Consider the following 23,858-nt stretch of genomic DNA (forward strand, 5'->3'; position numbering starts at 1 on the left):
TTTGGTAATGAACTGAGGGCTTTATTCATCAGTATACAGTGACACTGTACAGTGAAACTGCATATAAATAACAGCATTCAAGAATGATCAAAACAAATACATTTTTTCATGTTGAAGATTGGCTCCAACAATGTTATACAGTTGACTGTCATTCCCAAATTCAATCACTTCAAATAGAGCTTCCAATAAATAAAATACGTGGCATATAAAAGAATATATCTACACAAGTTTCTTTATCCAAAACAGAAACGTCCATAAATGTTGAAAGTATATATCTTCAGCTTGTGGCTGAAAAAAAAGTGTGGCCCATGCAAACAATTTGAATGCTGGGCTGTTAATATTAAGAAAAATGTTGCTGGTGGGGCTCTTGCACTTTGACCCTGTCATTACCTCAACTGAAAATATAAACAAACCTCAGGGGGTCAAGGGTCACGTCACTCCCCTTAGTAGCCATATCCTTGGTGATAGCCATCTTGGTAGCCATCGTGGTAACCATGGTGATGGTAACCATAGCCGCCGTACTCGTCCTCGGGACAGCGCATGCCCAGGGACTGCTGGATGGCCATCTCCTGTCTGCGCAGCTGCATGGAGTCCACCAGGTCGTAGATGATGGCCATGGACCACATCGGGGAAGGGTACCACGACTTGACGTTCCCATCCTTGCCCACCAGTAGCATGGAGAAGTACTCCGGGCTGATCTGGAAGTAGTTCCTTATGTCCTTCACCAGGGCGGGCGAGATGCCCTCGCGTTCCACGCTCGCACTTCCTGGAAACACAGACGATCAGACTCCCAACACCTGCGAATCTGGGCCAGTGGTTCTGCATCGCTGTAAGCTGACGGCTCGGCACAACGGGACCGTACTATTCCTAAAAACACATCATCTGTACAAAGTAAAGCCTGGAGGCTAGCTCGCGTACTTCTGGGCCTGTGGGTGACATACGGTACGTCGTTCTAGGCGGCAGTTGTTTTTTTAAATGGGTGAAAACACTACGTGTCCTGCCGTGGCTACTTCACCTGCTTTTGTAATGTCTCTTGACTAAAATCCTGCTTTGATTTAATGGCATGTATGGCAGGGGGGCGACCTTCAAACGTGCTGACGGAGCTTTTTGAGAAACAAGGAGGGCTCCACTTCCTACGGCCGTACAGCTGGACAAACACAAATCAAAGTGCTTGTGGTTTGGGGTCACCTCTGAAAAAATGTAAAACCTCCATTTTATTTTTCCCCACTCTGCCATATTTCATTGTTTGAGTACCTACTGATGAACTCCCAGAATGCCGTGGAGTCAAAACCTTGAACTGCACGCGCTCAGAGCTGCACCTGCTGTTCTGTCCTTGTGACCACATGCCAGCATACAGGGACACTTACCCACCCCTCAGGCTGTACAGCAGTGATCTTCATTCCTGGTCCAGGTGGGCCGCATTGGTCAATTAAGCGCCAAGTAAAAACGAAAACCAGCAGACCCTGTGGCCGGCCAGGACCACGAATGAAAATCACTGCCGTGCAGCATCACGTGAGAAGGTAGCAGAGGTGGAAAGTCCTGTGGTCAGAGTGTAAAAGTCCAGCCATGCGTTTCTCCTGCCCAAGAATTCAGCCCAGCTGTTTTCACCAATGAGCTCTACCTTCTGGCTGAAGACTTGCGCTAATTAGCAATCCAGGTTATTGGAACAAAATACTGAGAACTTTTATTATTTTTTTTTACTGAACCTGGATTTTCCACCACTGGATGGTACGGAGTAGATGAGGACACAGCGCCTGTCAGCAGGAGGAGTGCCACGCCCAAACCAGTGTCATAGAATACACACCAGTGGTTCCCAAACCTGTTCCTGGAGACCTACCATCCCATACATTTTCACTCCGACCCTAACAAAAGCTCACCTCATTCAACAGCTAGAAAGCGCATCGAGCTGCTGATTGGTAGAATCAGGTGTGCCAAATTACGGTTGAAATGAAAACCTGCAGGATGCTAGATCTGCAGGAACAGGGTTGGTAAACACTGACATATACTGTACTGCCTGGGGAACGGAGGTGCAGTCGTTTATTTTATTCACTTGCATCTCCTTGTCAGCATTTTTCATTCAGAGAGAAAAAATATTTTCCAATCCTAATGCTGAAAAAATACATTATTTAATGGAGTGTTATGTATCTGGCCTCCAAAGTACTTTGATAAAATCACGAAGCAGCGTTTTCCCAACAGCATTCACTGAGCCGGCACGTCGGTTCCTCTCAGATTTCAAAGGTACCAGCATTACCCTGGAGTGTTGACCGCCCTCCCGCGCTGCGGCTTCCAGACCCCTGACTCTGCACAGGATGTGGGCGGAGCCGGAAAAGGAAAGGGGACCCTTACCGTTGATGGGGTACAGTTCTAGAACTCCACCCATGTCCGCTGTATCCACGCCGACCAGCTTCAGAACAGAGATGTGACGCAGGCCTAGGGGCGAAAAACAGTCAGGCACATCCTGCCATTAGCACACGGAGAAAGCACAGCAGGGATGGTGTCAGAACCAGGGGCCAGGAAGAGCCAGTATATTTCAAATTTCACACAGATTGAGGCAATCTGTATTAAAAAAGTATTGTTTTGTATTTTACAATAACAACTTGGTGACAGGTAATTTCATCTTTTTTTCTAATCACTGACATTTCTTTTGTTTGCTGCCTGTTATTCTCTAATTAGTTCCATCTCATATGACACTGGTGATTAAACAGGAGTGCCCAAAATAGTTGTTCCTATACAATGAGAACAGTTTAATGAGACCAAAAACGGGAGATAACTCTTTCTTTTCGTAAACTGAAAATATTTTAGTGGATAGTAAATAGAACTCAGTAATATTTCAGTAAATACACTTCGGTTAGCAAGAAAGCAGGATTAAAATAAGCATATTGTAGATTACAGACTAGGAAGAATGTCAGGCTACTCAAACAAAAATAGATTGAGTGAATTCCCTGTGCTGGAGCCGGCCTAATGGATGATACAGACTCGAGCTCGATCCAGACCAGGCACACTTTGCTATCAGGGTTGTTTTTTTCAACAGGGCCTTTTAAAAGTCTGAAATCAAGTTCAAACTCCCCTATGAGATCATATCTACAGAAAAGCAGCACACTTTGATAAAGCAGAGAGGCCTACATAATGCAGGCCTGTCTACAGCGATAAACAGGAGACTAGGAAACAGGAGAGACTCGAGCCGGAGCGGTATTTAGATGGAGATATTCCCTATCTATATATCTCACTGTTTCTAGAACATGTCTCCGCTGGCTCCTGACCTCTCACTATGAACACAAGATAAACTGAACCGAACGTGTCACAGGGCCTCTAAAAGTAGATGTGGTAAACACATAAAAAGTCCTGGTGAAAAGTTATTGCAGCCTTGGACCTCTCAGTTGCTCCTTATAATATCGTCCATTTTGTGCCTGTGCTTCTATGAAAATGTTTACTTTCAAAGTAAGTTGTAGTTGAGTAAAATAAAAGTGTGCATAAAAGTTAAATCTGACAGGACCTTGCTGTAAAAGATCTGTTTGAACCAAAAAAAAATGCTAATCTTTCCCTGTACAATGGTGCCTGCATCCTGGCAGAGAACCATGGTTGTCCAGGATACTGGAAAAAAAGGTCTGTTTAACATTTGCCATTTACCACCAAAAAAAACAAAAAATAAAAAAATAAAAAAGCAGGATCTATTCATATGCAGATGGGTTTGCCAACAGTGCGATACTGGAACCCCACTGTGTCATTTAGAAACATAACAGAGTGAAACATGGAATTTTCAAGAAGCGTTTATAGTGAGGCTACTTTTTGAGTCTGATGAACAGAGAAACGGTGCATTCTCAACTATTTTATTTTATTTTATTTCTCCATTATTTAACCAGGGCAATCACACTGAGATAGACGTCTGTTTTGCAAGTGAGCCCTGGAGCCTGCATGTCTTTGAACTGCGGGAGGAAATACCCGGAGGAAACCCACGTGGATGCAGGGAGAACACGCAAACTCCACGAAAGAGCAGATCTAGCCGATCTGCAGATCTGCCCCGCCACGCTGCTCATAAGCTGGGGGGCTACTACAGTAGTCCTCCATTTTGTCAGGTTTTGAATAATGAGCCTTTCATGAGCACCTCGCTCTTAGCAGTGGGCGAGCGCTGATACAATCGGGTGGGTGCCTGGGTGGTAACCTAAGCTCAGTGGGGAGGATGCACCTGACATTTCATTATGTGACATAACGTGATATGAATTTAGCAGATGTCAGCATAAAAAAGCATTAAAATGGCGGGGCGGCGATCGATCCCAGCCATGGCACTGTCTCAGCTATGGTCCCTCCTACTCGCTCTGGATTCTACCTGACAGGAAGGCAGACTGTCCTTTTTTTAAAAAAAAGTGCATTCAAATAGGTTACCTATTAAGTGTGTGGTACAACAAAAAGGATACTTAACACTCTTAGCCAGTAACAGTACAACAGGAAGTTTGAGCATAATCAACAGTCAAAAAGTTTATATCCTAGACCAGTCTGGTCACGTGGACTCACCAAGGTTACAGGCCTGGCTGGTCAGAGCATAGAGCTGCTGCTGATAGGCCCATTCCTCATCATTGGGGGCGGAGATCAAAAACAGCCGGCGTCGCCAACGGAACCTGAAACCACACAGACCAATCAGCAAGAACCAATGCACCGCCACAGCCAATCACATAGGTCCTGTACCTGTAGTGAAATATTATCCTTAGTCATTACTTTGTGGATGTAGAAAACACACATTGTCACACAAAAGCGGCAATAATGTATCAATTTTACAATCAGCTGTACTTGGTTAGCATAGTCAACCATGCTGACCTTTATATTCTTTTGTGTATGCAAGTGAATATGTGAAGCACTTGTATGAAATGACTTGAAAACCACGTATGAAAAATGATATATAAATAAAGCTATTCACTGTACCAATTTATGTACTATATTTAGTACATTCAAACATATATTATAGTCATTCTATATACTTTAGACTATAAACTGGTACTCAATTATTTACAAAAAAAATCTTACATTTAAATTATAGGAGTGAAAATAGGAAATATAAATAAGTTATCTTGAATGTGCATGTAGCTGTGATATAATTTTTCAGACATAATTATTTTAGCCGTCATTTCTTAGTTTTATTAATATAGCAGCTTTCAGCATGTGGCTTTGCTTCATCTGCAGCTGAGGCGGCCGCAGCAGCAGCCCCCCCCCCAGTCAGTCCGCGCCAGTGAAATGTGCTGCACGCAGCACTGTCCTTCCTCTGCTCCCGGCCGGCCTCATCGCACCAGCACTTATATTTAGGCAGAAATTACAGCTGGCCCGCTCGCTCGCTCGCTCCAGCGCTGCTCCGCACGCTCCAGCTGTGCGCGGAGTGGAAAGTGCGGCCGTGCGAGCCAGCGCTCTGCGGAGAAGTATGTACGGGAAGCGTGTAGGGGAGAGGGCGCGCCAGGACTCCTGGGCTAGGTTCCGCTGCACCGCCACTCTCCGCGACGGCGAGCGAATTCGCGCTCGCCAACCTGGCACAGCGGTCGGGCTGCCGGGGCGCAACACAGGCGCTAAGAGCGCTCGCTGCTAAAAATCGGCTACGGCAGAGGGCCGCTTCTCACGACAGGTCTCAAATAAACACTGAATTAAGGCTGGTGGTTTGCATTCATGGCCAACCGCTGCTGTTGAAAGACAGGCTGTAAGGAAGGCATTTTATTCCCCCGCTTCTGAGAAATGGCTGTATCAAATACGGAGTGTAAAGATGTACAACTATTAAGTCGCACTTGCATCGAAACAAACAACCGTTATGTGAATGTATTCCAGTCCAAAACAACTCACCAGACAAAGGGGAAGACTTAATGTACAACAACAATCTCTCATGTTGGTTGGACCTGCATAAATGACATATGACTTCCGAACCATCGGCGCCCTATGACGGTAGAGATCAAATCTGAAGCCGCATCACCTGGAGAGGAAGTTCTCCAGAGATCTTGGTTTGTCTTCTTTCTTACACACCACACCGTCCTTCTTCTGCTGCTCCATTTCCTTGATCCGCGAGGAGAAGGTGTCCACGTAATCGAACACAGCCTTCATGGCGATGGGAACTTCGTAGGATTGCTGTGAAGAGAGGGAAAGTTGTTTGCCCTGATTATTTAGTAGCTCTGAAAAGGCTTATCTGCCCATTTGCGCGCAAGGTCGTTAACGAGAATCAAATCTTGTGCCAGCCAGCGCAATTTCAAAACTTATCTCGCTCTTCAAAGAGTCATACAGAGTTCTTCCACAGTGCTGCCTTTTAATAACTTCAGCAGTTTGATGGGCTCCTCATATTTTCCAAGTCGTAATTCAGGTCTTGTATGTATGCACCTTTGGCACTGGAGCCCACTGACTGCACAGACCGGAATGTTCTGCTGCCACACAGCGGGATTCTATCCTGTTGTGTTCTGCTCTCTGTCGTGGCATAGCTCCTGGACTTCCATCTAAACCCACAGTTTAGGAGCTCTGTGTGTGTGTGTGTGTGTGGATGTGTGAGCGCAAGTGTGTGTGATCAGGCATGTGTGTGTGTTCGCATGTGTGCTAGCCTGTGTGCATGTGTGTGTGTCTGGATGCATGCGTGTGTGTGTCTCTGTGTGTACACGTGTGTGTATGCATGTGTATGCATGCGTGTGTGTGTGTGTATGTGTGCGCGTGTCGAGGATGGGGGGAGCGTGACACTGACCTTCACTTTCATGTCGAAGTCAGTTAGCACCATGTAGAAGTCGTTATACATCATCCCGAACTCCTTCCGAATCTGGACGATGAGGTCCTTGTTCACTAGGTCCTCGTACCTCATGCCTTTCATGGGTTTGTCGTGCTCTGACACGGAAAAGCAAACAAACATTTCACCGTTAGTTTTCTCATTTTGCCACTGTTGTGCAAGAGAACATTCTCCCTCCCTCACCCTCCCATAGAAACGCCTTTTACACTGCTGATCTGGCTCTCTGTGAGCTGTGAACCCGGAGCTCCAGAGGAGGGGGGGCGTGGGGTGTGTGTGTGTGGGGGGTGTGGGGGGGGTTTGGCTGCAGAAGGGGATGATTAAACCTTGTCAAGTTCGGCTCCCTGAAAATTTGGCTGTTTCATATAAGACCCTTATTTGAACTACTGCTCCAATAAGGAAGTTCAGCGGGAGGGTTTTTCCAAGGCAGCTCTTTACCATTGCTTACCATTTTGACATTACTGTGTGTGTACAAATAAACACAGGGCATTACAGAGCCCACTTTGTTCACAGAGGCAACAAGTTACGCTGGCTAAGAACAGGAGGTACCTCAATCCAGTTTTTATTTGCTTATAAAATAAAAAAATGCATATGCAGGTATTTACTTTCTTAAGTCATTTCCCTTTCCTTTTCTTTTCAGTTCAGACTGTGTGAAGCTGGTGAATGCAAACTCTATACTTCAGTATAAAGTTTGCCCAGCCCTATTCCTGGAGATATACTGCCCTGTAGGTTTTCATTTCAACCATAATTTGGCACATCTGATTCTACTTAATAGCAGCTGAACAAGACCTCTAGCTGTTGAATGAGGTGCACTTTGTTATGGTTGGAATGAAAACCTACAGGATGGTAGATCTTCAGGAACTGGGTTGGGCAGCCCTGACCTACAGTTTATTGAACGTCAAGCATAGCATTTTGTAATCTCCACTTTACTTGGCTCTCCTCTGTATAATTTGTTCCCATCATGTACAGTCTGGTATCTGGTCGTATGCCTGTCTCCAGGAATGTACCTTTTTTCTGTTTTGTTCTATTCATGCACACACAAGTACTGTCGGCTGCTCTTAAAACCACCACATCCCTTAACACACTGATATACTTAGCCTTGTGGGGCATGGATTCGAGTTAAATCAGTCACAGACTATCCAATCAGTCATGAATTTACACTGAGTAACTGGGTTTTCATCTGCAAGACAGATCGACACCAGTATTCATTCAACCTGACTGCAACGCTCTTTTTCCCTCTAAAAAATACGTTGAAGAAAAGATACAGATTTTTTTTCTATTCCGAAACATATTCATGAAACAAGTGATGCCTGTTTTACTATATCACTCAGATAAAAGACAAAGAACACTGGGATTGCAGTGGGATTGACCAGGTCCTCAGAACGACACAAGTGACCAATGGGAAAGCCTTTCTCTGGGCCATCCGGTGGGCGGTCCTATTATAACATTGGCTTCCAGTGTCTGATCTGTCAGCCTCAGCGCTGACTGACGAGGTGGCGCATTATTGGCCACAGCGTTGCTTAGTGAGGGAGGGCTTCAGCCAATAGGGTTATCCCTGTCTGGTGCTGGTCAATCTGCCTGCACCAACAGCACATGAAGCATTCTCCTCCAGCACAACACAGTTGAGTCTGCATTGGTTGGCAGCATGTGTGGCAGCACAGGTGCATCCTCGCGTTCACCCCACCGAATATCTTGACGTCACTCAGACATCTAATCAATGTCGGTCACGGATGTCGATTAGTGGGGCAGAAATTAAAGTTTCTCTGATGTCAGTAATTCCGTAGGTGTAAAACAACTAGTCCAGGGGTGGCCAACCCAGGTTCTGGAGAGCCGCAGGGTCTGCTGGCTTTTGTTTTTACTTGGCACTTAATTGATCAATTAAAGCAGTTGATTACACAGTTAACTCACCTCACCTGGTTTATTTTGTGTAAGTGGTTGTTGTATTTAAGGTCAAAACAAAAACCCGCAGACCCTGCGGCTCCCCAGGACCGGGGTTGGCCACCCCTCAACTAGTCCATTACAGGTAGAAATGTGGTCACGTCATGACTCGGCACCAAACCTGCTTTGTAGCCACAACACAGGTCAACAAACTGTTTGGCGGGACTGTCCCGAACAGATTGAGGAGGCTGCAGTGATAAGATAAATCTGCGCTAAGCAACGGTTAAAAAAAGGAAAAAAAAGGAAACAACTTTCTACAAGCACTGCGAATTCAAAGACCACTGATACACAGCGAGGCAGCAACACACCAAAGCAATTCACTCACAGTGATAACAAATTGGATATATTTTGTACACAAAATAATTCAGTAACGTGCGCTATTTTGAAAGGAACTTGCAGGCATTCAGCTTGGATGGTATTTTCCACTGGACATGCAGCCCTTTCCATTGCCTAATTCTAAGAATATAAGGCCTTTGCTGATATTTTTCTTTGACAGGGTAATTGCTTGCTGGCAGGTCCTTAAATAAAAAAAGCTGACTTAGTCTTACATTATGTAAAAACAACTAAATGTTCACAGATAAGTAGAAGATATACATTCTGTTTGTTATTATTATTCTGGCTTCTCCTACGTAGCCTAGTGGACATTCCTGGAAAAAAAAAACATTTGCCAAAGTCCTAAATTAACTGTGGAGTCAATGAAAAATGCAGACCAAAGACCATGTACGGGCAAAGCTTCAGCAAAACCTGCAGGAAATGAGTTAACACTTTCAAAATGCTACCTTCTGTAGTGCCTCTGGAATATATACTGTGCCCCATCACACTGTCAGCACCAGCCGCTTTTCCCAGAATGCACCACAAGCACAAAGAAGGGCTCTCATTGGTCCAGAAGATACTCTGGCCAATGTCTTGGCTCCTGTGTTTGTGGAAGATGAGGTCACCTCACACTGGATGGCCCTACTCTTTCCATTACTGCAGCTCTGAAGAACTTCCAGCCATCCAAATGGACGTGACTCGGGTCAGTGTGTGGAGCAAAATTGTAATTAACATCCACATAAAACAAGAGAGTAGTCATTACATTGCGCTCTTTGTCCAGCATTCCTTTCAAACAGAGAGCACAGGCGGCATCAATACTTAGATATAGGTAAGACTGATCTCTAAAAAGCTGATTTATGCAGTGATTTCTTAAGGGGAAAAGTAACACCGTACCAAATTGATGCTCCACCAAATTAAATAATCCCTCAATTGCCTAAGCTCTTAATATACAATCAAAACTTTCAAAGGCTTTGATTACATGGTGAAAGAACAGCTTGGCTATTACTTAACCTTTCCTAGTTATAAATGCAGTTCTGAATGTTAAACAAGGGAAATACATTCAGTCAGTCTGTCACAACAAAGGCCTGATATATTCTCCGAAGATCAGCTAAAACAGAAGATCTGGCTGCTGAGCAAAACTCTTTCTTCTGTTGTACAGCTTTTGCATGGGTTATGGAGGAAGCAGACCATCATAAACTTTTCATTTTAAAAAAAACGGGTCTAAAGGGCCTTGTGCTAAGTGAGGTTCACCCTCCCACACAGTTTCATCTGTCACGCAACCTTCCTGGCTCCTTTAACATGATCTATTTTTTTCTATTCCAACATTAAATTCCAGCCAAAAAAGCTGTCAAGCTCAGGTGCAGTGTAAAGTGAGTTTCCAGAAACCTGCAGGACTGAATTAAGAAGTCTGGACCAAATTTTTTAAATCAGAGGAGTTGGTGTCTTGGATATCATGGCTAATCTTATAATCTCTGACAGACTGGAGCAGTAAAAGGGTAAAAAAATAAACTAAAAGGTGCCCCAGGGGTGGGTCACAGGTCAGTTAAGCCAACTGAATTATGGGAAATGTAGTTGTATTTTTGCAAATGCAATGATCTCTCATCTCTGGTCGCTGAGGGTAAAGCCCAGCACAGCGGGACAAGCTGAGAAAGCCAAAAAGGCCCTTTATTCAGCTAAACTAAAATCCCTAGCATTGATGCCGATGTGTCTTAATGTGCTTCAGAGATTCACCACTAATGTAACTGAAGTGGTTTTTATGCCACTGGAATCATTAATAGATGGTGGCAAAAAGCTCAGGATGCTAATGCCTGAACTTGAACTGTTCTAGCAAAAGCTTAAACTATAATAATATATACAAAGCATAAATAATTAGGAAAATAAATGCACCCACTCCTGGCATAACCTTTGTTTGGTTGGCGGTTGTAGAGTTTGTTGAACTAAATAATCAATGCACTTAGAATTTGCCAAATTCAGTGAAAGTGAGTCAGGAATGAACAAAAACAAAAACAAAAAAAACACCTAAGTAGGTAAACAAATATTGATGAGTACAGCGTGTATTCAAAGCGCAGCATAGTCTAGAGCAGCTGACGCTTACCAAGCTGGTAGTGGTCGATCTTCATGCTGCTGTTGGTCAATGCGCCAAAGATGGTGATGATGGAGACCTTTCTGACGGCCATCTCACACACGTGCTCCAGGTACTCGTCCCTCTGCTGGACGTACATGTTGTTCTCCTCGTGCGGAGAGGTGATCACCTGGAGATACGAGGAGTGCGGTGGACAGAGAGCACGGAACACTGGCAAGCCTGCCTTGTAAAACGGTGACAGTCCATCCAGCCTCTTCCATATAGTTTACTATGCATTGCCGCGTGGAATTGCGTCTGTACATTTCAGAGGACAACTGTTCCTGCATTAACAGGAAACTAGAAGCATGTAAGTTGTGGTGGGGCTGTGGCTAAAAAATATGCACAGTGTAATATTACACAGTGTATGCACGCACATCCAGACATCGGTGAAAAAAAGGCAAACTAAATCTATTTCTGCTCTTCCATAAATCCTCGAGCTCCAACAAAAAAAACACTAAAACACTGAATCTATGGAGACAAACATATCCTGACTGATTTTTAATTTTAAAAAAATTGAATTTATCTCTCCCCTATTTGGAATCCCCAATCGTATTCATCACTGCTTCTACTGATTTGGGAGAATACAGATAAGCTCTGCTCCAATGCAGGTGAGGTCAGTCACTGCTTCTCATCACATCGCAGTCCACATGCTGGGCTCACACAGAGGAGTCTAAGTAAGATCATATGCAGATCAACAGGTGAACTGTGGGTGCCAAATTATCAACAGGGCTTGGTGTCACATGGTGATGGCCAAATGAAACCCTCCCTTCTCTGGGCAAGGCTAGGGCTAATTGTGCATGGCCATACAGGGCTGCCAGCCATAGTTGGTACTGGCATGGTCTGCAATTAATACTGGACCACAGGGCCCATCCACACACCGCAAGAGCGCCTTAACAAGACGAGTCCCCCAAGCAGCCTCTAACCGAAATTACCGTAACAAAGCCTGGAACTGGACCATACTTACAATAAGCCGTCTTCTACTTTCAAAGTAATCTAGGAAGGAGGCTAAAGTGCCTTTAGGCGGAGGCGCTTTCTTTGAGGGCTTCTGGAAGGCATCTTTGTCGTCCTTATTCTTGGAGGCCTTCTTTCCCGCCTTTTTGTTGCGATTGTCTCCCTTGCCCTCTTTGGCAGCCTTTGCCTTCTTATCGGGTTTATTCCTCTTGGCTGACTTGTCTGGCTTGTCAGACTTCTTCTTCTTCTTCTCAGGTTTGCCGTTCTTCCCTTTTCCCTTCTTTTTGGAGATGACCTCCAGCTCAGACCCCTCTGGATCCTCAGGTTTGGGCCCCACCGCTGGGGACTTCTCCTCATATTCATTGCTCAGCACCTTCCCACCATTCTTCTTCTTAGGGGGTTTGGCTTTGGCGGGATTGTGCTCAGTTGGCACCACACCTTCTTGCTTGCGGCCGTAATCCTTCTTGTCCGTGCGATTGTCGCCGTACTGTCCCGTGTAGGCCTTTGTGTAGTACTCAGAGGGAGGCGTGGGGTAAGGTGTGACTTTGTGCCTGGGACGATCCTTGCGATTACCTCTCGAAGGTTCGGCAGTGGCTTTGGGGGCTGGAATCCAGTGTGGAGGCGTTTTGGCCTTGGCGGGCCTCTGGGTAGGTGGGGGAGTGGTGGTGGTAGTGGTGGTGGTGGTGGTGGGAGGTGCTATGGTGGTGGTGGAGGTGGTAGTTGCCCGTGTGGTTGTGGTGGGACGCGTGGTGGTGGTGGTGGTCGTTGGCTTTGTCGTAGTTGTCGTTGTTGTGGTGGTAGTGGTGGTGGTGGCCAGGGCAGTGGTAGTCTGAATGGGTCGGCGGAATGGCTTACGCTGAACTGGCTTCCTCGGCACAGGTGTGTCCACCTGAGCGTTTGTGCCGGACGTGCGGGTTCCGCCACCCTCCTCCACCTGCCCCTCGACACCAGCCCCCTTGCACTTCTGCACAAAGCCCTTCTGCCTGGTCTTCTCCAGCTTGCGCATAGGCGTCCGATCGATGGCCTCGTACATGGCCTCCAGCCTGACCGGGTAGGGGTAGCGCTCCTCCACCTGCAGCGTCTTCTTCAGCAGCACCATCCCAAACTTCCCCTTCTCCAGCTTCAGGAAGTTCATGAGCCTGGGGATGAGGGCGGTGTCCAGGGGCTCCTCCATGACTTTGCCCTCGCTGGTGATGCGTCTCACTTTGCCCCCCGTCTCCCCCTCCTGGTGGAACATGACGATCTGCTGCACGTGCCGCTCCGCCAACTCGCAATACACGTCCGGCTTCAGGAGGCTCATCATCAGCCTGTAGTAACCGTCCGAGTCGTGTGGGGCGGAGATGACCAGCACGCGGTTTTTCCCAGCGAAGCTCGCTAAAAGATTAGGAGACCCCGCGCCGCTCGGCATGCGGGCAAGCCTCGCCCGAGATCCTGGAGCGCCATCGTCCTGAACCATGGCGTTCAGATGGGGGCTTCGCTGCTGAACAGGTCTCCTGCCAGGCAGCATCCTTCTGACCTGCAGAGCCCTCGCACGTCCTGCAATCTGATACTGCCGCTGTACAGGACCACGTCTCCCCTGGCTGCCTGGGCTGAGCACGGGCTGAGCATCGCCGTCAGCAGCGCGAGTCTGAGCTTCTGACTGCGAGTTTGCTTTGTTTGGCCTGGCGCGAGCAAAAGAAAGCCGTCTGAGATTTTCCCGTCTCTCAGCCTGCAGCAGCTCAGTGTCATCTCCTGCCCAGGCTAGCGCCAGCAACGCAACCGCTACCCCAAACATCAGTGTCCGCTTCATTATATCGCTCTACCAAAGAAAAATCCACATGAAGAGAAAGAAATTCCGAGTGTGCAGCATAGGTTTTAGCGTCTTTAGTTGATAACAAAGGGTACCAGTTGTAATGAGTCAGTTACAAATGTTATACGCTTCAAAGCATTGTTCACTAGTCTAGCTTCGCTGCAGAGCACTTTTCATTTGTTAATTACAAGGCAACAGTCCGACAGAAGCACAAAATTATGACTCCAAACAATAGTGCAATTTGAATGATTTTCAAAACCAGAAAACAAAATGATCAATTATTATTTAAAAACCTGTACATAATTATACAATAAAACGCATATAAAGTAAAACAATGACAACTCGTTTAAATACGTGAATCCAACTTTAAAATAGTGCGCAAAAGAATAAACGAAGCATTCCGTGGCATTAAAATCCACTGACCACTTGTCCTATTAATTCGTCGAATCGAAAGGAAATGTCACATGACACTTGCGTTGAAGAACGAAATAGTCCTTTCGCGATTCCAAATTATCAACCAAATAAAAACTAATATATGCGTAGGACTTCCATTAACCGCTACTTTCCCCAAGAAGTAATTTACCGCTTAGTTCGTCTCACTGCACCGCGGAGCACTTTAATACTGTTTCCGGAGGAGAGAAGGGACTTTATATTAGTCTCCAAAGACGAAAGAAATCTCAGGAAAGCGATGGTTGGAGTGAGTCTCGCCTTCCCCTTTCCCATTACACTGGAAGCTATCCCAGAAATGTCACGAAAGCAGCAACAGCCTGCGCGCCCTACGCCAGGGAGGAACACGGATCAACCGCTGGAGGTAAAGTTGGATAAAACGGGCGTAGCGGATCTCGAGCACCATTCGACACCGCCTCTTCTTGTGTGAAATCTGCTACGAATAACGTTTCCGGATTTGTATTTATGCCCATAAATCTCAGTTATACTTGAAATACGACCTACATGTTGGCATTCTCCTGGGAGAGCTAACATTTGAATATCCTACATGTATCAGTTTTTTTTTTCGGAAAGCGGCTAAAGGCTGCAGTAGATTAACAGCATTGTAGCAAATTATCAAAACGTTTAATTTCTTTCTCTTTCACATTTTTGTCCAAAAAAAAAAAAAAAAAGTCTGCAAGCCAGTGTTAATCCGTTATGTTTTAAAGACTCACAATTACTTTGAATGCATTTGATTTGACAGGCAAGTGTAGATTACATTCTAAAAATAAACTTGTAGCCTATACATTCTCGGAATTAATTACGGTTCAGCAGGCTGCTGTACTTTGTGTGTGGTAGTAGCCCGCAATGAGTGCCACAAAATAGCGTACCTGTCATGTTCTGTGAGAACCCGCTGATCTGAAAACTATTTCGACGGGACTTTGCGTGCCTGCGCCACGACAAAACTTTTTTTTTTTTTTGGTGTATAAATAAGCTCTGTACTGAAACTCTGAAATACAGGTAAACAGTGGGCTGCATGTTTTAACAACGCTGATCTGTAATGCAAAATTGCCTTCCTTTTTGGTTGGCTACATATTCACAATAATCATTTACAGGAGACAAAATGCTGCTTTTATAACAGTAAATTCTGTTATATTTCCCAACACCAGACAGAAGGGTTTGGCCTGTTAACTGTGTCAGAGATTTTCCGTTGAAATTCCATTTTATTCAGGAAAAATGTCCCAAGGAACAAGCAAGCCTTACATAGAATCAGCTGATGACATCGGACTAAATTGGAGTTGCCAATAGATGTGATCTTGCAGTTACTCTGGGGAAAACCCAAAACCACCTGAAATCCTGGAAGAAAAAAGCCTTGTAGCTCAGGCTACCTGCTAAGTAACGTTTTTTTTCTGTATCCGACTGAAATCGTATGTTCCCTTGACACATTTGTACATAGATGGTTTAGAAATATGGAGCTACTTGATCGTAGGCCTAGTGGGTGAGTAATAACAAGTTATATAAGGCTCTACATCACTGGAAGTATCTGCCATTGCCTTATAGAATATACACAAGTTTGAAAAACAAAGAAAATTGGTGGACATTAAGACATTTATTAATGGCCAACAAGGCTGCTGATATATTAGCTAGAATCAGAGATGAAAACACATCATTAAACCCTTGAGAGAACAAGTGCAGATGACTAGATTTATTTGTGATGTCATATTTAGGGGACAGAGTTATTCCTACATAATAATGCATGAAAGAAGCCAAAAGAAGGACTGTCTTCAGCTGTTCTTCCTAGTGAACATTTAGAAAAAAAGACATTTCTAAATGTATTACAAATTATAATTAAATGCAATAATAAGAGTATTAAATACATGAGTGAAAAGAACACAAAGACACAGACTTGGTTCATTTCCTATTGTTTAGATGAAAATGGCCAGCCAGTTGTTATTTTAATCACAGGGCTGGGTGGTAGCTGCCAGGCTACAACAATAGATGTGGCTATTGTTGTAGCCAGCGGCTACAGGAACCTTACGCAATCACACTCAGGAAGCTTCGTGCGTTGACTGCACTTGGGGAGGGCAGGTCGCGCCGAATCCTTCGTGGAACAACAGGACGTTACGTCCGCTTGACCTCAGCTACACTCTGACACGTTGAGGCCTGGAGGATGAGGGGCAGGAGGAAGATCCCCCTCTGGATCTGGACCCCTGATGGATTTGAGCGCTGGTTTGGGCCGCTGTTCCCCATCATCCTCAAACAGCTGTGCAGAATTTGGCCCTCAGTGGCCCTACCCAGCTCTGTCTATTTCCTGCAGCGGTGGACAACTGCCACCCTTGCAAAAATGAACCAGTGCACATCTTCTGAGGCTGTGGTTACTCTCATGTTGGGCATTGTTGTTTTTAAGGGCTGTGGCTTTGCCGTTGTTTGGATGAGTGTGCAAAAGCACATTGGCGCTTGGAGAATGATGACTTTTACGACAGCAGAGATCCAGCTGGGCTCTAGAAGATTCACTGCTTTATACTATATCTTAATCTAAGAAATAGCTTGAGTAAAAAAATAAAATAAAAAAAAAACATGGTTAACTGCTAAATTTGAATCAGAGATGATTCAGTCAATCAGACATTTTGTGTGAGAAACCATAACTGTTACCCTGACCCTAATTGTTAGCAATTGTAAGTATATTGTCATTACTGCACCTGGCTGTTCTGATTTTCTGTTTATAAGTTACTCTCCTGATCTTAACTGGAATGTTTAGAAGGCGCTATTTCTAGCAGTATCACAGAGGGCAGGAGAGCACACACTTGTCTCCAATGACAAAAAAACAGGAGTGTTAATGGTCCAAATCAATGTGGGAGGAGTATATTGCTGCAGGTACTGAGCCTGTGGCTAGCCTGTCTCTGTATGAGACTCTGTAAAATAAAGTTTAGGGAAGGTTTCTAATGACGGTCAGCTTAGCAATGGCCTGTACTGAATTCAGAGAGTTTAGTTTAGTTTAGTTTAGTTTAGTTTACTTGACAAAATTAAAACGCATGTATCAAAAGACTTGCATGTGAAGAAATTGTCAAGGATAACACAAAAAAGTCCTGGGCTTATTTCCATCGTGGTCCTTGATGTCCCATCAGCCATAGCAAGATAATATCAGGAATTGCTTATGGAAATTTGTATGTCCTCAATATACATTTGAATGTGTGTGTGTGTGTGCGCAATAATGGTCTCATATGCAAACTTTCATTTAATATATATTGTAGAATTGACTAATGTAGCTATATGGAGAGAGACTGCAGAAGGTGAATTCTGTATTTCTGCTTCTTGGTACAGTGCTCTTCTGCAGTCTGGTCCCCCTCCTTTAGCACTCAGACACAGCTTTACTTGTTCCCACATGTGAGGTCATAGTCTGGTAAATAAGGAATTAAAGGCACACGCGCTCACACACTCACACTCACGCACATGCACACAAACACACACACACACACACACATGCATGCGCACACACTCACACATGCTGAAAGTGCAATTATCTGTCTGTATTGTCTGCATGTCATCATGGTTACCACAAAAAGTTTATTGTGGTGAACAGCACATGAAAGGATTACATGAATGGGCCTGAAACCTTGAAACAGAATAGAGTGCCCCCCCCCCCCCCCCAGTCTCTCAACTTCCAGACAGAAATTCCTGATGGATGCATCACGGGAAAATTTGTCAGTTAAGACACAGTTTTAGAGCAGCAGACAGATCTTTGGATTCTGGTACCAGTGGTCAGACTAGCATACGGGAAGGAGGTACCGGTGAAAAGCCTGTTAATTTTAAAAGTAAACCAAAAAAAAAAAAGGCTGAACAGTCCACAAATGCCCAGCTGTTCTGCTCCAAGCAAACACATACAGTAGATAGCGGGCCTGGCACTGCGATGTTCCCAGTCAGCTCTGGTGCCGCTGTGAAAACACAGACCTTCGCTCAGCACCGCCTGTTTTTGTACCAGCGCTGTTGGCCTGGGCCCGCGCTTTGAATGCAGCGCATTCATTTTTCAAAATAAAATCAGCGGCTTGTGGTTCACGGATCTTATTCTCTTTGATGTGAGGGACCTCGAAAAAGTGGAAAAGTTTAAAAGTTGAAAACAAGTAGGCGCTGAAATGGAAGTTAATTGAAGTGGAATGGGCTCACCCTGTCTGACTTGGATGTTTACATTACTTATGACGTCCTTAAAATGTTGATCAAAGGCTGAAAATATTTTGTTTGTAATGTGTATGTCTTGTCAGCATTTGTTTCTTTATCGACAAAAAATGGTCTGACTGAAATGGAAGAAAATATTTAACTACTTCAATTTGGAATTAAGTTGTGGATAATATGAAATTTAAATCCACAATCGTGCACTCGTGTGTTACCAATCATAACTCTTGATGCCATTCCATAACATTCTCTGTTTCTGCATATTAATCTTTGATCATTGTATTATAGTTGCCAGAGAATTCATTTTGAAATTCTTATATCATAGCCTAAATCCCAGACTTTCGATAAACATCTTTGAATTGTAATTTGCATTACGTAAATCAGTTTTGGGGAAAGCATAGGTTATATTAAAAACAAATGTCCTTTTTAAACTTGCCTCATAATCAAACTGATTACCTGTCTTCTGACTGTTTGTTTATTTCTTCCAGGAAATTTTTTTTTGTTAAAAACAGTATTAACTGTATTAGTAGTAGTAATTTTTACAGATTCATGTTTGTTGTGCATACTTTTGAAAGGTTAAAATAAAGAACCCGGGCTTCATTCCATGGATCAGTGATTGTATTCAAACAGTATAAACATATCCATTAAATAATAATATTCATAATTAGCAAAGGTAAAGTAAGCTAAACATGGGTAAATAGAGAGGTTGATGTAGTCCATTTGCTGAGGTGAAATTGGGCGTGGCCTGTAGGCTGATGCGTAGCTCTGTGTCATACGATCCTCTCTCCACGCGCACAAATATTTGAAGGCGAGACACGAGCGGGACGTCGGAATAGAGCGCTCCTCTCCGTTCTGCTGGATTTTTTCGGGCAGAGATGGCGGAACTTCGAGCTCAAAATCAGCGCGACCCGTCGGAGGCAGCAGAATGTCGCCAGTAGGTGTGACATCCGGCCTACGTTTTCCTGCTGGCGAATCCCAGGGAGCAAAAGCAGGAATCCTACAGACATCTGAGAGGAGTGGAGAGGAGTTAATCTGAGAGATGTTTTGACATAAAAGAACTACACTGCATTACCAAAAGTATGTGGATGCCTGAACATCACGCCCATATGTGCTCGTCGAACATCTCATTCCAAAACCCGTAGGTATTAATATGGAGTTGGAGCCCCCTTTTGCTGCTGTAACAGCCTCCGCTCTTCTGGGAAGGCTTTCCAGCAGATTTTGGAACACGGCTGCGAGGACTGAATTCCATTCAGCCACAAGAGCATTAGTGTGGTTGGGCACTGATTGGGCGATCAGGCCTGGCTCTCAGTTGGCATTCCAGTTCATCCCAAAGGTGTTTGATGGGGTAGAGGTCAGGGCTGCTTTGTGCACTGCGGCATTGTCGTGCTGAAACAGGAAAGGGCCTTCCCCACACTGTTGCCACAAAGTTGGAATCACACAATTCTCAAGAAGGTCATTTTATGCTGTAGCATTAAGATTTCCCTTCACTGGAGCTAAGGGGCCTAGCCCAAACCATGAAAAACAGCCCCTGACTATTATTCCTCCTCCACCAAACTTTACGGTTGGCGTTATTCGGGCAAGTACAGTTGGCACTATGCATTCCACCAAACCAAGATTTGTCTGTCAGATAAAATGAAGCCCAATGACAATGTGTTTTACACCACTCCAGTCGAAGCTTGGCATTGCGCATGGTGATCTTAGGCTTGTGTGCAGCTGTTCAGCCATGGAAACCCATTTCACGAAGCTCTTGATGGGCAGCTCTTGCGCTGGCGTTGTTTCCAGAGATAGTTCGGAACTCTGTAATGAGTGTTGCAATCGAGGAGAGATAATTTTTACGCGCTACATGCTTCAGCACTTGGCGGTCCAGACCTGTGAGCTTGTGTGGCCTACCGCCTTGCAGCTGATCCATATGTTGCTCCTTATACGTTTCCTCTTCACAATAACAGCACTTGCAGTTGACTATAGGGGGTGACATAGCTCAGGAGGTAAAAGCGCTTGTCTGGCAGTCGGAGGGTTGCCGGTTCGATCCCCCGCCCTGGGCATGTCGAAGTGTCCCTGAGCAAGAGGCCTAACCCCTAATTGCTCTGGTGAATGCGAGTAACTAATTGTAAAGCACTTTGGATAAAAGCGCTATATAAATGCAGTCCATCCATTTACTGTTGCTGTGTGGCTGGAGTGGTTTGGGGGGGGGCAGAGGGAGCATGAGCAGCCACGAGCAGCCATGTCTGTCCAAAGGCCACCCGTGCAGCGGTCTCCACGGGCCGCTCGCTCGATCGCGGCACGGCCTGCCTCTCGGGCTCAGCTGGGGAATCCGCGCCGGGGGGCAGGACGTTCCTCTCTGCTCGGAGGGGCTGGCGCTGTCAAACCCGTCGAGAGGGCTTCGTTCACTCCTCAAAAAAAGCCAGAGATGTATTTCGGCGGGTCGTTCAGGAAGCGCCGCGCAGGTGACTTCATTTCCCCTCTGACCTCAGTGCACGTGTCACTCGCAGTGGACGCAACAGTCCAGCCGTTTGTGTTGGGCTGGCAGATGTGCCGTTTCTGTGCGCCTGCTCATTAAAACGTAATTAACGTTTGTTTTTCCAGCTGTCGTGATTTCCCCCCCCCCCCCCATAACTGCAGACTCAAATCTGACCCTAGCGTGCAGATTGTATTGCCATTTTATCCAATGCACCAGGAACAGTTTGGATAGAATCAAACGTACATTAAGCACTCCATATATTTTATGGAAACATGCATGTAATTTGAAATAAAATCATCGTAATAAAGTAATCAGACCTTGTTCGGGCACAAACGGTTCACTTTTGGTAGTCATCACCAGAGAAATAACATTCGATTGAGATTTGATTGAGACGTAGCTTAGTATTCTCTCATAGCCTGTATCCACCATGTCCTTAGTAGCGCAGTTACAAATTTTAATGGAATTCACCATTAGTGAAACCAAAAGTCTTCATAGGGAGGAAAAAAAAACAAACCTGGAGGAGTCACCAGCCAACGGAACACTAGCATTAGAATGTCTGTTTGTAATTACTCTGAGCTCTATCAGAATCAGATTGCCTGTTCCAAATATTGTAGATCAGGAACAGAAGTGAATTAAACTCAAGATGTGAAGCTCTGCTAAGCTCCTTGTATATGCTCCTTTAAATTCACAGCAGACGAGAAAGAAACATAAAATCATTGCTCAGTATTTTAAATATTATGATGAAGCAATACATTAATACTGAAATATTGTTTAAATGCATATAGTAGTTGACACACTATAGTTTCAACAATAACGAGAGGAGCTTAACATCAAAGGTAACATTACCGCTTTATACTTAACATCACAGCTTTACGTTATAGTACACAAAAGGATGATTTAGTGCATGTGCACTTCAGGTGTCTGTGTATTGGTTATTGACAGATTAAGGTAAGTGTATTCAGGTAAACTGGTTAGTGCACTGAGGCCTCCACATGCCTGTGTATCTTTGTGTACGTTGTAGGTGTTGCTTTTAAATAAATGGTTAACGGCTGTTTTTCGTTTGTTTTTTTTTGTCTGTTTGTCCAACACAGCATACACTTGTAGTCAGTCAATGCAATCATGCAAAGTAGGCCGACAGGAAAGCTGAGCAGCCTTGCTGTTATGTGAACAGGGGGACGACACTAGGCTGACTCTAAATTATTCCTTACACGTTTGTCTGACATGTTCATATTTATTTTGGTGGGTGTCTGAAACGAGCCATCAAGGACCCATGCAGTGCTTATCTGGGCACTGAAACTGGCAATACGCTGTACTGTAGCTTTAATAGCGGTCTGCTCGCTTTGACACACCTGGCCACTCCCGACCTCAGACGTGCCCGTACCTGCCTCCGCTTCCGCAGCCAAAGTCGCCTGGCCGAACCGCGGCGGGAACAACGGGGGGAAGGTTTCGATGCCCTGACGCTACGCAGCCGGATTGATCCTGCGCTAAGTAAAGACCTGCTGCGGGTCTTGGGATTATGAACGGGGGCCCTGAAGTGGTTCAGCCTGCCCAGCCTTACGCCCGTACAGGAAGGCTGTAATACTGTATGTAGCTGCTCTTCCAGAAAGGCCCGCCACTTCGTCACGGCCAATTAGCTTCCTGCTCACAGCTGGCCAAAGCTGGTCTCCCCGCATATGGTACTTAGTGTCCCTTGAGGAATTTCAGACTGCAGCTTACATCTTTATTAACTCCATCTGAGGTTTGAGTAAGTGGCCTAAAAAGACGTAAGTGTTTGCAGGTTCAGCATAACCTAAAAAATAAACTAATAATACACAGTCATTGTTGTAATGTTAAAATTGGACTTCTTCTGAAAGGCAAATTAAAGCACACACAGAGAATCTGTTTTACAGTTGGTGCAGACAGGGTACCTGGATGTAACAATAGTGTTCTAACTTAGAATTTTGGGAAGAAAAAAAAAAGGCATTCCAAAAAAACCTCCATTTCAGAGGGTTGATTGATGTTTTCCGACAGGTTTGGCATTGCACCGGCGGGCCTTTTGGTTTTTGCTGCACAGTCACTGGGCTGCAGTGGCGTGGTGCTTCCGGTGTGTAACGGTGCACTGTGATTCTTTTCAGCGGGGATTAGGGCGAAGCAGGTGTTGTGTGTTTGGAGAATCCGTCTCGTGGCTGCTGTCCATGGCCTTGTAATACAACGCAGCGCATTTCAGGAGACCCCCTTATTAGTTCAGCTGGCAAAATAAAACCAGATGGTTAAAGCCGGCTTCTGAGCTGCACTGCCTAACAGAGATCGTTTGCTCTTTTTTTGTGAGTTAGTCATGTTAAAATTGATGAGTAACGTAAATCAGTCAAGTGTAACACAAAAATATTTTTTAAATATTTTATTATTGAAAATATCCCCCTGAATGCACACTGCAGCTAATGACACGAATGTAATGAAATGTTTTTCAAAATAAATACTGTTAGCAACAGAAGGAATTGCTCGTTAAAGTTGTTTTGGGTTCTTGTGGAATTAATGCTGCGTGAATTTCCTGCTGATGAGTTAATGTGGCAAAGAAATGGGATACTGTGAGAAAAAAAATGTCAGATATGGAGAAGAATGTATTTGAGGTCATTTGAGAAAAATATGATTATGTTTGGGTAATATCTCATTGAACCACATGAAGGATCTTCAGTGAGCTTTGTACTTTCGTATGTTTCCAGGATAAACTTACTTGGTATCTATATATTGGTTTTGAAGAGTCAGCTTATATTTATCAGGTTTATTCTATGTATTCAAAAATCTACTATACATAAAGTATCTCAACATGCTCCATTAACAAGTCAAAATACATAGTTACAGTAATTGGTAGGTTGGGGCAACTTCAAAGTATTAATTTAATAATTCAGGTTTTTTTGTTTGTTCTCGGGTACTCTGGCCAGCCAAATGTGAAATGTACAATTTTCTGAGTGAGTGTTGTGAGTTTACTCTA

The 23,858-nt window shown here is 44.7% G+C and overlaps 1 protein-coding gene and 2 long non-coding RNA genes across 4 annotated transcripts in view; 1 reads left to right on the forward strand and 2 right to left on the reverse strand.

The window, feature by feature from the left end:
- On the reverse strand, window positions 1-14,566 carry ccdc80 (coiled-coil domain containing 80). 2 transcript variants are annotated; one of them, XM_064310365.1, is made up of 8 exons: window positions 14,423-14,563; window positions 12,064-13,848; window positions 11,073-11,229; window positions 6,692-6,828; window positions 5,942-6,093; window positions 4,510-4,613; window positions 2,347-2,430; window positions 1-766 (listed from the first exon to the last, which is right to left on the reverse strand). In XM_064310365.1, exons 2-8 carry the CDS (start codon window positions 13,837-13,839, stop codon window positions 444-446), a joined length of 2,733 nt encoding a protein of 910 aa, XP_064166435.1. In that variant the 5' UTR covers window positions 13,840-13,848; window positions 14,423-14,563; the 3' UTR covers window positions 1-443. The 2 variants fall into 2 exon arrangements, with proteins under 2 accessions (XP_064166435.1, XP_064166434.1); XM_064310364.1 differs by having other exon boundaries at window positions 12,064-14,566.
- LOC135240641 (uncharacterized) overlaps window positions 14,513-23,858 on the forward strand; it is a 17,532-nt gene continuing 8,186 nt past the window's right edge. Inside the window, exon 1 of the long non-coding RNA XR_010325739.1 lies at window positions 14,513-14,650. This is a non-coding gene — a long non-coding RNA (uncharacterized LOC135240641). The remainder of the gene's footprint in view (window positions 14,651-23,858) is intronic.
- LOC135240640 (uncharacterized) overlaps window positions 19,033-23,858 on the reverse strand; it is a 107,547-nt gene continuing 102,721 nt past the window's right edge. Inside the window, exon 3 of the long non-coding RNA XR_010325737.1 lies at window positions 19,033-19,439. This is a non-coding gene — a long non-coding RNA (uncharacterized LOC135240640). The remainder of the gene's footprint in view (window positions 19,440-23,858) is intronic.

The sequence above is a fragment of the Anguilla rostrata genome, chromosome 15 (genome assembly GCF_018555375.3).
Source record: "Anguilla rostrata isolate EN2019 chromosome 15, ASM1855537v3, whole genome shotgun sequence".
Classification (NCBI taxonomy): Eukaryota; Metazoa; Chordata; class Actinopteri; order Anguilliformes; family Anguillidae; genus Anguilla; species Anguilla rostrata.

Coding starts and splice junctions, on each gene's coding strand:
- ccdc80 (XM_064310364.1), bottom strand. CDS start 13,839: ATGAAGCGGACACTGATGTTTGGGGTAGCGGTTGCGTTGCTGGCGCTA. Junction 6,094..6,691: donor ACTTCGACATGAAAGTGAAG/GTCAGTGTCACG, acceptor CTCTCTTCACAG/CAATCCTACGAAGTTCCCAT. Junction 767..2,346: donor AGAACTGTACCCCATCAACG/GTAAGGGTCCCC, acceptor CTGTGTTTCCAG/GAAGTGCGAGCGTGGAACGC.